The sequence below is a fragment of the Diadema setosum genome, chromosome 1, assembly GCF_964275005.1.
Source record: "Diadema setosum chromosome 1, eeDiaSeto1, whole genome shotgun sequence".
NCBI classification, from domain to species: domain Eukaryota; kingdom Metazoa; phylum Echinodermata; class Echinoidea; order Diadematoida; family Diadematidae; genus Diadema; species Diadema setosum.
Window position 1 is genome coordinate 14,712,162 of NC_092685.1, and position 14,376 is coordinate 14,726,537.

Here is a 14,376-nt window from a genome sequence, read left to right on the forward strand (position 1 = left end):
ACATGCAATTCAGACCCATCTCCAAAACCAATTCCTCACAATATCAGCAATAATATTCCATTATCTTTAATACAAAGTTACAGTCACATTGTATAGGCGCTTTAATTAATGTACAGAAAACTAGCGAATACACTTTGTATCTAAGAAAAAAATTAATAGTACTTGAGCACGACAATTACAAGGTTGACAATTCTCCATAAAGAGGAGGGAAAATCAAATACGTCACAGATTCCTTATAGAACATGTTTGAAATGTACTTCAATAAGAAAGCACATTTCTTCTGCCTCTATCAAAATACATGCAGTGTCCCTTGTTGAATACAATACATATCTGATTTACATTTGAACAGCGACAGTACTATCATTTTCAAGGAAACCGTCTCATTGATTGAGATAGATTGATCAGGATTGCTTTAAAAAAAAAACCCAAAACACTTTCATCCATTTCAAAATTCATCCATTAGGGATTGTCCACCCTTGATTCCAACTGCAAGCAGCATAACTGTTACTAGGATAGAAAAGAAAACACTTGCGCAACAACGCTCACCAAGAAGCGAAATGCAAATGTGACAGTAAGCAGTCCCAAGCTAAAGATAAAAGGTAGTGCCATCAGCCCACAGAATAGCCACCCGTCATGCAGCATACACATTTTATCTAGCAGTCTTGTCTCTTTAGCCCTTGGGCAAAATGAGGCTAGGACGTCTGAATATATCGCAAAAATAAATATGTTGTAATAAATGACACAAAAAAACAGGCAACACAACTCCAAGTACCCCTAACTCATCAAAAGTGCAGGTGTGGTTTTCTTCTACAGCAAGTCCTCCTTCCCCCAACTACCCCCCCCCCCCCATGTAACTATTACCCTAAGATAGCATACTGAATTAAAATAGAATGAATCAGGATTCCATCCAAAAGCTGTCCCTCGCTCATCTGCCACAATCAAAGTCATTCTTGGTTTATCCTTCTCCTCTCGCTGATACCTTTCATTTTGCTGTTCAGATGAAATGATTACATGCTCATGAAAAATGTTACATCATGCCCAAGAATCAACCATCTACCATATGCGGATTGTCTGAGCAGCCTAGTTTCCAATCAATAGTTGTTGTCGTTTTTTTCCATCACTACCCACAATGCTTTGGATATGAAGACTACAACTTTTGAGTCATGTGACCCATACTCAAGGTATGTGTGTGCATGTATGTGTGCATGTGTTTAAGTGTTTTTTAGGTGTGTGTTTTTTTTTTTTCTGTTGGATACACAGAAGCTCCGCTTCACCTGGCACGCCGTACTGATGTGAAAAAGAAGCGAACAGAGGTGGAAGAATATGGCCCTTTGGGCATTACCTACGCTTACACCTATTGTACTTCATCACCACATCAGAATCAGTAACAAGATTATCTCCAAAGCTGTTCCACTTCTGAAGTAACATACAAACAACTCTTACTAATATCTCTGCCTCTGAAAAAAAAAAGTTTCAAGAAATATTTGAACTCACAAAAGATTTATTACAACAAAAAAATTAAATTAAAGAGTAAGCTGATGATCAACAGACAAAAATAGCATGGCGCTCACTGCTTCAAGCGATTTGAAGTGTTATCCAATGCAAACACACACAGTGCACTACTTCAACAAAACTAATAGAACAATTTTCCAGAGACTTCTTTTATGGACACCGCCCTTTAAAGAAGTGTTAAAATCTGGAGCACAAATTAGCATATATATTACATCACGTGGATGGTCATTGATAACACATATATAGTAAAAATATAGCAAGGGAAATGATTTACATGATAAGAACAGTTGTTATCTACATGGAAAAAACAATGATACATACAAAATATGATATAATCTTTAAAAGATTTCATCTTCCTCCTTCATCATTTAAGATCTATCTCTCACAGGGAAGGGAACAAAAAAAAAACAACAAAAAAATCATTGTAGGATTGAATATCCTGCATACGAAATTATTTTTGCAGTTTCTTGCAGTATTTGGAGATTTTGCCCATGACGAGAATTTCATAACTGACAAATGCAGTTAGTCTTTGATACCAGTAGTTTTGAGTCAACCTCTCACCTGTAGATGATCAAAAAATTTGAAACATACCTGGCATGACACAATCCCTATTTCTTGCCAGGTTCCTAGTATTCAGTCATGTTGGTGACCGTTAACACTGCTCATCTGTTTAAACACCCCTTAACTACCAAAACAAGTCCTGACCATGGACAGGCAATCATATCAGTTCAGCTGCCAGAAGGCTGTAACTGACAGACTTTGGTCGCACAATGCACCATCCTGGTTCTAAAATGCAATCTAATTGCTCTCTGGGTTTATACACGATCAGTCAGAACAACAGAAGCATGACAAAAACCGCAGAGTTTCTTTACACACATCCACACCCAGAATGAGCGTGTGGTTTGTGGTTGCTGAAATGACAGACATTCTTGCTTACTGCAAGTGCATGATTTTTCCTTTTTTTTTTTTTTTTTTTTTACACTTGTATTTATAGCCAACACTGTGCATGAAGTCTTCCAAGGAGTTCCTGCTTGACAGGAGTGAATCACTATTTAGCACAGCAATCTAGCCTGCTACATGACTGCACTAGACTCCTTCTGCAAACTGGGGGAACTGCAAAATGAATACCATGCAGGATTTAGTCATGCCACAAAGACATCTTAAGTCACAGGTGTGTATCACCTGTAATCAGCTTAATGCAGCTTTACATGCGATTTGGGATCAGATCAGCTCAGCAAAAAATTCAGTTTTGTTTGGTGTTTTTTTTTTTTTTTTGGTGCTGTACATGCAAGCCAGGTAGTGCTGCTAGGTTCTTATAAATTCTAATTTTTCAGACTCATATCAGTGGTATGTAATGGTGATGGGATGGACAAACTGAGACTTTACTTCAGTCCAACATATGCATTAAAAAAAAAGAAGAAGAAGTATCTGTCTCAAAACTTGGGTGATTTTTCAATGTGATGACTTATACAAAACATACGTTTCACAAAATTGGTCCCCCATTTTCATAGATTGATTTCAAATGTCTTGACAGCATTGGTGAATGGGTTGTTGGCAGGTGACTGTCCCTGGCTGGGGTCGTATTGGGCTTGTTGCTGCTGTATATTGCTGACGTTGGGCGAATAGCCCTTTTGGGGCAAAGTCCTCGAGAGGTCAGTGGTCCACTGACCGCTGATGCCACCTGCGACGGCCACCTGCTGATTGGCAACGTAGGGCTGGTTCACTGCGGCCATGTTTGCATTGTTGAAGTTGGCAGAGATGGGCTGGGGGTGCATGCTCACCCCGTTCTGCAAGGAGCCTGCGCCATGCACCTGTGCTGCTGCAGCCATGTGCTGTCCATTCACCACGCCTCCCTGCTGCTGCCCGAAAGGGTTGTTGACCAGACCAGGATTCATGCTGAGGTGGGACTGCATCGGGGCAGGTTGAGGGGGCTGCACTCCCACCCAGGGGTTGATGGAAGTTCCCGGTGCTGGGGTGATGCCAGTGAGGCCTGGGGTTGGCTTGGGGCGTGGCGGCGGCGTGGGCTGCGCTGGTTGGGCTGGGGCTGCTGGGGACCCTTCCCATGGATTCTTCTGCTTTATTGGGCCTGGCTCTGGCTGCAGTATTCCTGGCATAAACAATGTAAAACTTGATAATCAAATTTTTGTCATTTTAAGTAATATGGCATTTTCATTTAAGATAATGCTATGCACAAACGCATTGACCATATATTTGTGTACTTATTTTGGTATAACAGATTCTGAAAATATGTATACAAGACTGTATCCTACACAGATTTTAGCTCTACTTCAAATCGCTGGTGTAATGGACGGGTTTCATGTTTTACCTGCTTGTATCGTAGACTGCCCTCTCTGACTAATTTGTGTCTGATGCTGAGTTTGGGGCTGGGGTGGGGTCTGGGGCTGGGGCTGATGCGGTCTCTGGACAGAGGCACCAGGCCTCTGGGGAATGGGAGGGGGCGTGGCCATCCCAGCTGGCTCCTCCTGCTTCGAAAGCTCGAAGAGTCCCGCCGACAGCTGGGCACAGGCAGCCGAAATGGACTCGCCGGGCACCTGTGCGGAGGCTCCCGTGCCATTGGTCATGGGATGGCCGTTGGTTGCAGGGTTGCGCGATGTGGCTGTGTTGACTGGGGTGTCTTGAGGAGATACTGGTGGCGATACTGGAAAATAAATGACACCAACAGAGAAAGGGGCATGAAGAGATTAGAGACCAAAGATTATAGCTGCTAGCTGCTAGGGTAGCTAGATACATGTATAGTTGTGTCCTATCTGAAGTTGTGCAGATGAGGTAACTCTCGCTAACACAATTTTCAGTCAGTTATCATTCATCCCTGATGTATTCCCCTGAACATTAGAAAACTATTTTGATTGGCTTACTAGGCAAATACCCTCAATGATACGTAATCTTGCTTTTGTTCACAATTAAACAATATATTAGATGAAAAAGAGATATGCAATAAGAAACACAAATGTACACATGGAATCATTTGAAAAAACAAAAACAAAAAACAAATTGAATCTTTTCTAAGACATCTGAAACCACAACAGATCAGGGCCCTGTATAGATAAAAGTGAGTTAGACTATTCACTGGAAATACAAAAGTAACTCATTGACCAATCAAAACCAGTTGAAAGTACGAAAGCTAAAAAAAAAAAAAAAGAAAAAAAAAAAGAGTGATTGGTAGCTACAGTTCATGTTATTGTTTCTTGCAAGCTTTCAACATAAGGTTGTGCGCCAACTCCTTAAAAATCTTGACAGTCAAACAGAGCTATACTGACCTTATGAACAGAAGAAATCATAGAGTTCTGCCACTAAATCATTTTAAAAGAGCATACAGTAAGTGTTCTCAAAGTTTTTATAAAAGAAAATCATTGAAAAAACTGTTAGTGACAGCTACTATTTTCTTTCCACGTTTATAGCTACTTCATTCACCTTTCTCTTTATGTCCTCTATAGTGATGTTAGCATTGACGTTACTGCCACGATATAATATAATAAACACCATGTATGTGCACTGCCCACCTGATGTTACAGTGACTGAGGAGGAAATCTAGCAATGTGCTCCACCTTGAAGCAAGACTACACCACTGAATTACATAAGGTGACAGTGACCTTTGTGTCTTTCTATGTCACAGGCTGACTGCTCACAGCTCTGAGACGTGACTGGAAACTCTAGCCATCTGGAGTGGATGCGGTAAACAAAGTGACCCGTTCGCCCTCCTCGCCGGCTAATTCCAGCCCCGTGTTGGAAGAGGATCTGATGTCGAATCAAAACATGTATGGCTTTCGCCCATCCCATCTCAGGTGACTCTCCTGGCCTAATGCTACTTTCAGGGGCCCCCCAAAAAAACCCTACCTCCTTGTCATAACATTGCTATGTTACTTACACAGTGCTCTTTGCTTGTTTGTATAAAAGGGAAACCACCGATTAAAGATTTCTTCCCTCCATTTGTACGATAAAATTGACTTTTTCAAATGTTTGTCTTTCAAAGGAAAACAATGGTCATGATGTACTTTGAATTTGCCAGAGGTGCAACCCCCCACCCCCCCAAAAAAAAATACCCAAGAAGAGACCAACAAACCACAAAATCACATATGCCATATTTCAGTCTTAAAGAAGCAAAATTTCACTGACACAAGTGAGATTACACTCAAGTGGGTAGATCATACTTCTATCTCAGCATGCCTCTGAGCTACCACAGTAAACGTTGTACAAATATTTATACTAAGTCATTTATTTCTGTTCAAATTATTGAAGATCTGATGCCTTTTCATGACTGCTGTTTTTCATAATACATGTAGCTCTCTTTTGGCAGTGAATTCTCCATGTTGCTTCTGGGATGACAAGACTTCTTATCTCCAAATCATGAATTTTCAGGGGAGCTAAAAAACTTTTAAATTTTTGCATCATTTTCCCAAAATAACATCAATGTTGACATTACATAATGCAGAAACCTTGGTTTGGATGTCATTAATGATTGTTCTGTTTTAACACTCAAATCAGTATTTTTAAAATTCAACATTAAGTTCTTTTATGTTGTTGTCTGTTGTTGTTGTTGTTTTTTTTTTAATACAACCCAATTGAGATACAATATCTTGCCACCCCAGGGACGATATATATTTATAGTATAAAATTTAAAATTGAATCCACTGTTCCTTCTGGGGCCTCTTACCTTCTGCATGGGTCTGTAGAACTTGCTGCTGTCTTTGCAGCGTAGAGGGCAGTTCGTTGAGCCGCAGCGAGAGTTGCCGCTTAAAGGGCGTCACCTCGCCGATTTTGCCCAGCCGCACAGAGCCCTGCCTGATGAGCATGTCGCTGCTGGCATGACGCCGCGGGATGGCGTGGGGCATCGGTCCTTGCTTGGCAGGCAGAACGGCTGGAAAGACGAGACAGCACAACTGTGTCAAATGTCAACTGTGATAGTACGTTAGGTATCCTCCATGTTGCCACCACTCAAGTTACAATGATTTGATATCTTAAGCCCCTTAATGGACAAGAATAAATCAGCACAGGCAGTATCATATTCCTTCCCTAATACCAGAAGGCTTCGAGTATCCCATATCAAATCGTTTACCTCTTGCTTTGAAACATATTAGGTAATCAATTCCAATGAACGAAAGAACCTACTTGTAGATTAATTAAAGCATGCCTTCATTCCACAAATATCTTTGAAGCAACTGATGTTTAGCTTTAGTAACAACTGACTTAACAGTAAACTGGGCACTACAAAAGTATGACTGATAAAGGTATACTGCTCTTTAACTCTGAAGGTTCGCACTTTTATCACAGGAACCCAATGGGACAAATGGTATGTCGATATTCATTTTTGTCTGTTTGGCCCAGGTCACAAACAATATACTGCATTTTAATTCTACACCCTGAAACCATTTGCTATCAATCAGAATATAACTAGGAACAATTCAAGTTATGAAAAGCATTCTGCACAGCCTATAATGAGATAAATGGTCTTGGAAACATGGTCTTTTGAGGTTCATAAAAATAAGTTTTTTAATTCAAGTTCCCAAGAAATATTCTTGAGAGATTTTCCCAACATGACAAGATAAACTAGAAGCACTCTGAGAGCGCAGACCTCCGCCAAGCATGCAGCCCATTTCCACCCGCACTGATCTTGTTCTTCCACAGAGATCAGTGATTTCCACCCATACGGTACTGCATTGTGTGCTGAAAGCCGCCATATCTCCCAATATAGCAGCCTTTGTTACATCATAAACCCTCAGCTGCACAACGCGTCTCACCCTAGCAGAAACTAGAGCATGCACTTTAGTGCGCGCATGCAAACCTCAAATACGCGCAGCCTGAACTCCAAAGTTCATTGACCCTTCCTGCAAAAATATCAAATATCCTTCATAAATTCCCCAAAAATTCTTGGATCACTACCAAAAGTTAATCGTTTGTCACTTGTGTCATTCTCAACCTTTCCTGCAAGTTTCATCCCAATCCGTTAACTACTTTTTGAGTTATTTTGCACACGCACAAACGAACAAACGAACTATCTAACTAACAAACAAACCAACGGTAACAAAAACATAACCTCCCCCCTTGGCGGAGGTAATAATCATGACTTAAACGTTATCTGGAAGCCAACAGGATTTCTTGCTGCCCTCTGGTGTTCGTTCAAGGAAGAAAACTCACCATCGTTTTCTTTCTCCTCCGCTGCTGACGCTTCGGCCGCCTCCATTGACTCGGTCATGGTGGCAACCCGGAAGGAGCCCTGCCGCGTGAAGCTCGTCTTGTTGACGTCGAACTCCACCTTGACCCCGCACAGCTTGTCCCTCTGCTGCTTGCGCTCGAGACACGCCGCAAAGGCACAGCCCACAGCATGGCTCAGCCGTTCACCCTGTCACATGGAGAGGAGGAGGATAGAGAGAGGAAGAGACCATTCATCATACTGAATGACATATCATGGTGGTTTGTTGGTTGAGCTATATAGTTATTATCATGTATATGTCTATACTCTTTAAAAAACATAAAAAATATCAAATCAAAGATATTTTGAAGATGAAGAAGAAGTTGAAGAACGAATGTAGGATTATTTCATATGTTAATTTAAAATTATGATATTAACATTATTATGAAATTTATTCACTATGATAATTTGATAATGCCAGCTACATACTGGTATTTGTATACCCTGTATTTAAAGGGATGGTACAGTATTGGTGGAGATGAGAATTGGGCTTTAAACTTTTTGCGAGATACCAAGAAAACACTTATGATATAGTACAGAGCATACCATTTTAAGAGGATTCAAAGTTTATTTGATGAAAATTGGGTTTGGAATGACTGAAACATCCAAAAACAAAGTAAAACAAAGCGATCGTAATAAAGTGTGGGTCCCACACTTTATCAGAATCGCTCTTTTTTGGATATCTCAGCCATTTGAAAACCAATTTTCATCAAATAAACGTTGAATTCCTCATAGAATTACATGCTCTTTCATATTTCATAAGAGGTTTCTCATTATCTCACCAAAAAATGTTAGAAACCTGAAATCAGGTCTCAACCAAAACGGTACGATCCCTTTAATGCTGTTAGAAAGCATATTTCCATTGTTCCTTTGTTTGTTGTTTTTTGACAATGAAATATTCAATTTGACTTGAAGTCAATCTTACAAAAGTTAATCCTGCAAAAACTGAATGCCAACAAAAATTCTTCATTTCACAGCATACAAGATTGCTGTTTAATACATAACTGACACAGATAGCCCTGGGCATACTCATATAATATAATTTGACAAGTGTATGTTACTCTTGTTATGTCTTTCTAGCAAAAATTAGAGCAGATGCAGTGTTACATAGAGTTAACAAAAACATAAAAGAAGAAGCAATTCTTGTTGTTGAACACCACCTATACCTTTCATCCCCATTATAACTGACCTAGCACCTAAACTTGTGTAAGATGCAACTGTCTCATGTTTCTGTCATGTAACACATGATTTCTTTGCTATACAATACCACCTTTGGGAACGTTGCCACACTTTATAACACTGCATCGTGTAAAGTACAGTTGACAAGAAACTTGCCTTTGAAATCAATTCTGCAGTTTTGTATTTTTCTTTGGACTGTTTTCTCTTAGGATTCTAATTTCTTAATATGTTGTAGGACTACCAGTAATCATTTACTTATATGGCTTCCTAGAAGTTATGAAGCCAAGCAGCATTTTCCCTTTTAGGGAAAGTTAACTGAGCATAAGACATTGAATAGTTCAAAGTCAGTACTGGAGTTCTTTTTGTTTTTATCATTCTTACTACATAGAGAAAAGTCCAGCATATGATCTCTTCATCTCTTTTTCCATCATTTGCAGCTTGACAAAATATGGTTAAATGAGTTTTTGTTTTGATTTCGCTCTATCCCTCACTCAACTCAAATCTTTAAAACCAAGATATTACGCAGATGCATTGTATGGTGGCTGGAGTAAAGGCTACCTCTTGTTTCTCTCAGAATCAAACTCAGTAGACCTGATTTCAAGTAACACACACACAATTGGACATGTTAAAAGTGTAGGTAATACCTACCTATCCCCATCCACATTGCCTTCAGGAGTTGTGACTACATTAGGTTTGTAAGTTGTGTGTACATCAAATTATCTCTCACTGAATAGCAATTAAGTATTACGGTAGTAACCTCACAAAATACAGACATCAGCCCAACCCCTCCCCCCCCCCCCCAAAAAAAAAAGAAGTTACTGAATACTGATAATAAAAAACATTTAAAACTATACATAAAAAAATGTACACACTGTCAGAAACTGACTGAAAAGGTATGCATAGGATGTGTCATGTAAGGGCAGGAGGTACTATTGCAAGTAAAGAATCATGCTTATCAGCTCATTATCACTATCAAATTGATTACCAGTTATGTGTATCTGTGATGTCCTATCAGTCTGTTCTGTGCAAACAGAAAGCGGTTCCCCATTGTCACGCAATGACAGCTCTGATTTTACCACTGATGACTTGGTTGTGCACAATGTCTATGGTATCTTGGAAGTGGTGGTCTTTGAAGGGTTAAACTGGAATATATGCAAGGGCCAAGTCTCCTCTCCTTGAACTGTGCCTCACAACGAAGAAACAAGAGATTGCAAGGACCTGTATATCAGTGACCTAACCACGAGGTTGTGGAATTTGTCCATGTGGCAGACACGTGTGTGCCTTGAGGTTGCGCAATCCGTAGAGCTGCTTTTACCCAGATCGGTAAATAGGCAGGGCCCCTAACAGTATGATGTTCTACAGCATAATATTTTGACAGTTGTTTACAGACCAAATAGCTTACGTCACTCTGGTATCAAATGTTGCCCTATTCAGTGTCACTGAGAGCAATATGTTGATGAATAGACCATAACATAGTGATTTATTTGTGTTTCTGTTGTTTCCCTCAGGATGTGAGAATGAATAATTCATGGAGGTAATGATTATTCTTGAGGGTTGTTTTTTATTTTTGCTTTTGATTAGTTGTTTTGTTTGCCTCTCCAACCTTGTTTGGCCTTCCATTCTCCATGGCAACAGAGACAGATGAGTTCATTGCATAATCATTCACGAGGGTAAATTTGCCATAGAATTTCTTTTTCAGGTCTGTAGTTACCTCCTCCATTAAATTTAACCTGTCTTACAGTAAACTGCCAATTTCCATGTTAATCTTTCCCACCGCCATTTGTCCTGGTTTTAACAATCCATGATACTTAAAGATAATGACAAACTTACTTTTGGAAGCTTTACATTACAATGCTATCTTCGTCTTTCTTTACCCCCCCCCCCCCCTTTACTTCATAACCCGAATTGCTTTGGAGAGCAAAATAGGATAACAACTTACAATTTTGAGGGCCATGATAATATATTTTCTGTGCAACAACATGACATTATTGCTGAACGTGGCAAATAAATCAGATCCTCTGATGCAACAAGTTCATTTCTACTGCATTCTTTCTAAATGACTTTACTATTATTACTATATTACTAAAGTACACTGCTTTACTGTGTCCTGATTTGTATAGTTGTTGAATGATAGACGAAACTCATACATCTGAATAGGACCTTGCCTCCTAACAAATTATACTGTAACCAGACTTTCATACTTCGAGTTTGTTTTCATATTTGAGCACTTTGATGGTCCTACAGGCATACCTTTATAAAATATCTATGCACACCAAAAATATGACTGAGTGAATATGAAAAGAACAATGGTCACCTAAATTTGACCTTTTGAAGACTTTGATATTCATGACTGACAATTATCATTAATCATTTAACTAGAGAAGCACTCTGAGAGCAGACCTCTGCCAAGCAGCTCATATACACCACTAATCTTGTTTCCCAAATGAGATCAGAGATTTCCACCCATACATATGCATGCAGAAAATCGCCCTATTTCCCAATGTGCCATAGAAGCCTTGTGTTACTTGTCAACTTTCAGCTGCGCGACGCCCCTCGCCCTAGCAGAAACTAGAGCACGTACTTTAGTACACAAGCATATATGCAAACCTTAAACTAAAAATGTTGCTACGGCGACTGGTATGCCTCAGCCATAATGCATGGTTCTCCTGTGGAAATAGTGAAATTTTGAGGAGTTGACCTTGACCTTTGACCCATGACCCCTAAATTCCCTTTATAATCCCTGCCAGTCAGTACATGTACTAAGTTCCATGAAGATACCTTGAACCATTCGCGAGATATGGAGAAAAAAGTGAAATTTTAACGTTTTCACCTGACCTTTGACCTTTGACCTCATGACCTGAAACTCTCTCCTGAGAATCTTCATTAGGTAGTACATGTATACACTAGGTTTCAAGAAAATACCTTGAGGAATTGCATAGATATGAGGAAAATAGTGAAATTTTGAACATTTGACATTGACCTTGACCTCATGCTGATTTCATTAAAAAACTACATAATTAATTTCCCCATCAAATGTCATCCTTGGACCAAGTTTGGTGAAATTTGCTTCATCCAGTCTTGAATTATTGCATAAACAGATAAATTTTAGGATTTGACCTTCACTTTTGACCTTTGACCTCTGGCCGATTTCACTAAAAAACTAATCAAGTAATTGCCCCATCATATGGAAAGGACAAAGTTCTTGGACAAAGTTCTTGGACAAAGTTTGGTGAAATTTACTTCTTCCAGTCTTGAGTTATCGCGTAAACGATACTATTTCATGATTTGACCTTGACCTTTGACCACAGCCGATTTCACCCAAAATCTATTCAAGTAATTGCCCTATCATACTTTACACCTGGACCAAGTTTGGTAAAATTCCACTCAATATTACTCAAGTTATCGCATAAACAAATGTGGACGTACGTACGGACGGACAATCCGAAAACATAATGCCTCCGACACCCTTCGGGCGGAGGTATAAAAATGTGCAGCTTGAACTCCCAAGTTCATTGACCTTGCCTGCCAAAATATCAAAAATCCTTCATAAAAATCCATAAAAATTCCTGAATTACTACCAAAATTTAACCATTTCATCCGAATCCGTTCACAACTTTATGAGTTATTTTGCACACAGACAAACCAACCCACCAACAAACACACAAAAGCCTATGAAAACATAACCCCCTCTCTTGGCAGAGGTAATAAGCGATATATAAGGGCGAGGGAGAGAAAGAACTCACAGGCTCCCTGAGTGAGTGGAAACAGTGGCACAGCCATCTCCTGGTGGTTCCATCCCGACAGATGTAGGAGAAGCCCTTGTCATTGTTCCTGTCCGGTGCGCAGAAGGACACTTTTTCTATCGTCTGGTCGACAATGAGGCCCTGTGGAGGGTATAATGATTCAAAAGAATTTACTATTAGAAATGAAATGATACATAAAAATGTGACAAGAAATTCATTACAAACACTCATACTGTAAAGCAAGAAATGTTCGCGACATGAAATTTTTGCGACTTGCAGCTGATGGCCCTTTCTGCAACATGAAATTTCCATGAATTGCCACTGACATTCAATTCATACACAGTAGACGAAAACTTTTGCATTCATTTTAATTTCGCGAATCTTGGCTCTCGCAAAATTCACAAAATTGAAATGTATGCTTACATTTCTAGTTTTACAGTAGGCCTATTTGTTCTTTGCAGCAGTCCTGGCTTGATGTATTCATTTCTTAATCAGACACCCACTCACACACAAATACATAATACACACAAAAACAATGCATTGGAAATATGTGTAGATTCTGTTTCCATATAGTTTCCAGGAGAATGCAGCTGTCACTATTCATTCTTAAGAATATTCTATCTTCTACAATGTTGAGAGCAGAACTTCCTATCTAAGAAACAGTGGGACTCCTTTCTGTACAGGAAGATAAAATCGCTGTTTTGATGTAGTGCTTATGTCAATGCATTGCTCATCAAGCAAGGCCAGGGGACTACATTGTGCAGCAACACTATGCAGACATGAATGCATCACGAGTTTTGAGTTAGCACATCGTTCACACTGGTGCACATTGACAATAGGTCAGCAGGAATTACTCTGAAAAACAGCAGGCAGGAGGATTTAAGTGGCAATAATTTGCCTTGGAATTCCGGAACCCTCCTTTCAACATCACAGTACTGCCTGATTCTATGCCTCTGGCCATCAAACAACTGACCCATCTCTATGAGTGAGCTAAATACTACCATATTGTATGCTAGAAGAGTGCTTGTTGTGTAGGTTTAATATGGATAAAACTTATATAAATATAAAAATATTTAGCCTTAGCACTCGAGACCAACCTACTATTTAGAATTATGGTAGGTTTGGAAAATGGATCAAGTCTAGATTTGACAATCACATTGTAAACCTGAATGTAAAATTTCAACAATGTTTGTTACAAAATGCAACCTGTGTGGCACGCACAAGACACCCATCAAAATATGATCTTTGAACCTATATTGAAGGAGCTTCATATAAAACTTATAATTGAATAGAAACAAGCAGTTAGAACAACATGGAAAGTTTATGAACAACAGCAAAGAACATGTCAAATACCAAAGAGCACACCTACAACTATCACCTCTTCAGAATCACAACAGGGAATACTATTACTGATAGGATGCCTAACCAATTTGTCTGGTGATAAGAACTGGTTGCATTTTAAATGAGGTAACCCTGCTGAATAAAGTCATCATGTACGTGTCTTGTGTATTGTCTGTGTGTGTGTGTGTGTGTTGTGCGAGATGCCACAGGTATCATTGGTGTTATAGCTCCATAAATATGAACCCGTGGCCTTGTAGTGCTGGATGTCGGCAGCCATGGTAATTGGTTTGGGCATAATTGAAAGGGACAATGGGAAATGGATGATTCTCTTCCTCTCTAGCAAATTACTCCTGCCCTGGCCTACTATCGGAAAAAAAGAAAAATGCTCAACAT

At 39.5% G+C, this 14,376-nt stretch overlaps 1 protein-coding gene across 2 annotated transcripts in view; it reads right to left on the reverse strand.

Moving 5' to 3' along the window:
• Positions 1-2,005: 2,005 nt before the first annotated feature.
• The window catches only part of LOC140227305 (protein numb-like), a 211,002-nt gene continuing 198,631 nt past the window's right edge, over positions 2,006-14,376 (reverse strand). For both annotated transcript variants that reach the window (XM_072307732.1, XM_072307728.1), the window contains 5 exons: positions 12,643-12,783; positions 7,666-7,870; positions 6,185-6,388; positions 3,839-4,171; positions 2,006-3,619 (listed from right to left, as the gene is read on the reverse strand). In XM_072307732.1, the coding sequence (XP_072163833.1) occupies positions 3,018-3,619; positions 3,839-4,171; positions 6,185-6,388; positions 7,666-7,870; positions 12,643-12,783 (1,485 nt within the window). In that variant the 3' untranslated portion in view covers positions 2,006-3,017. The remainder of the gene's footprint in view (positions 3,620-3,838; positions 4,172-6,184; positions 6,389-7,665; positions 7,871-12,642; positions 12,784-14,376) is intronic.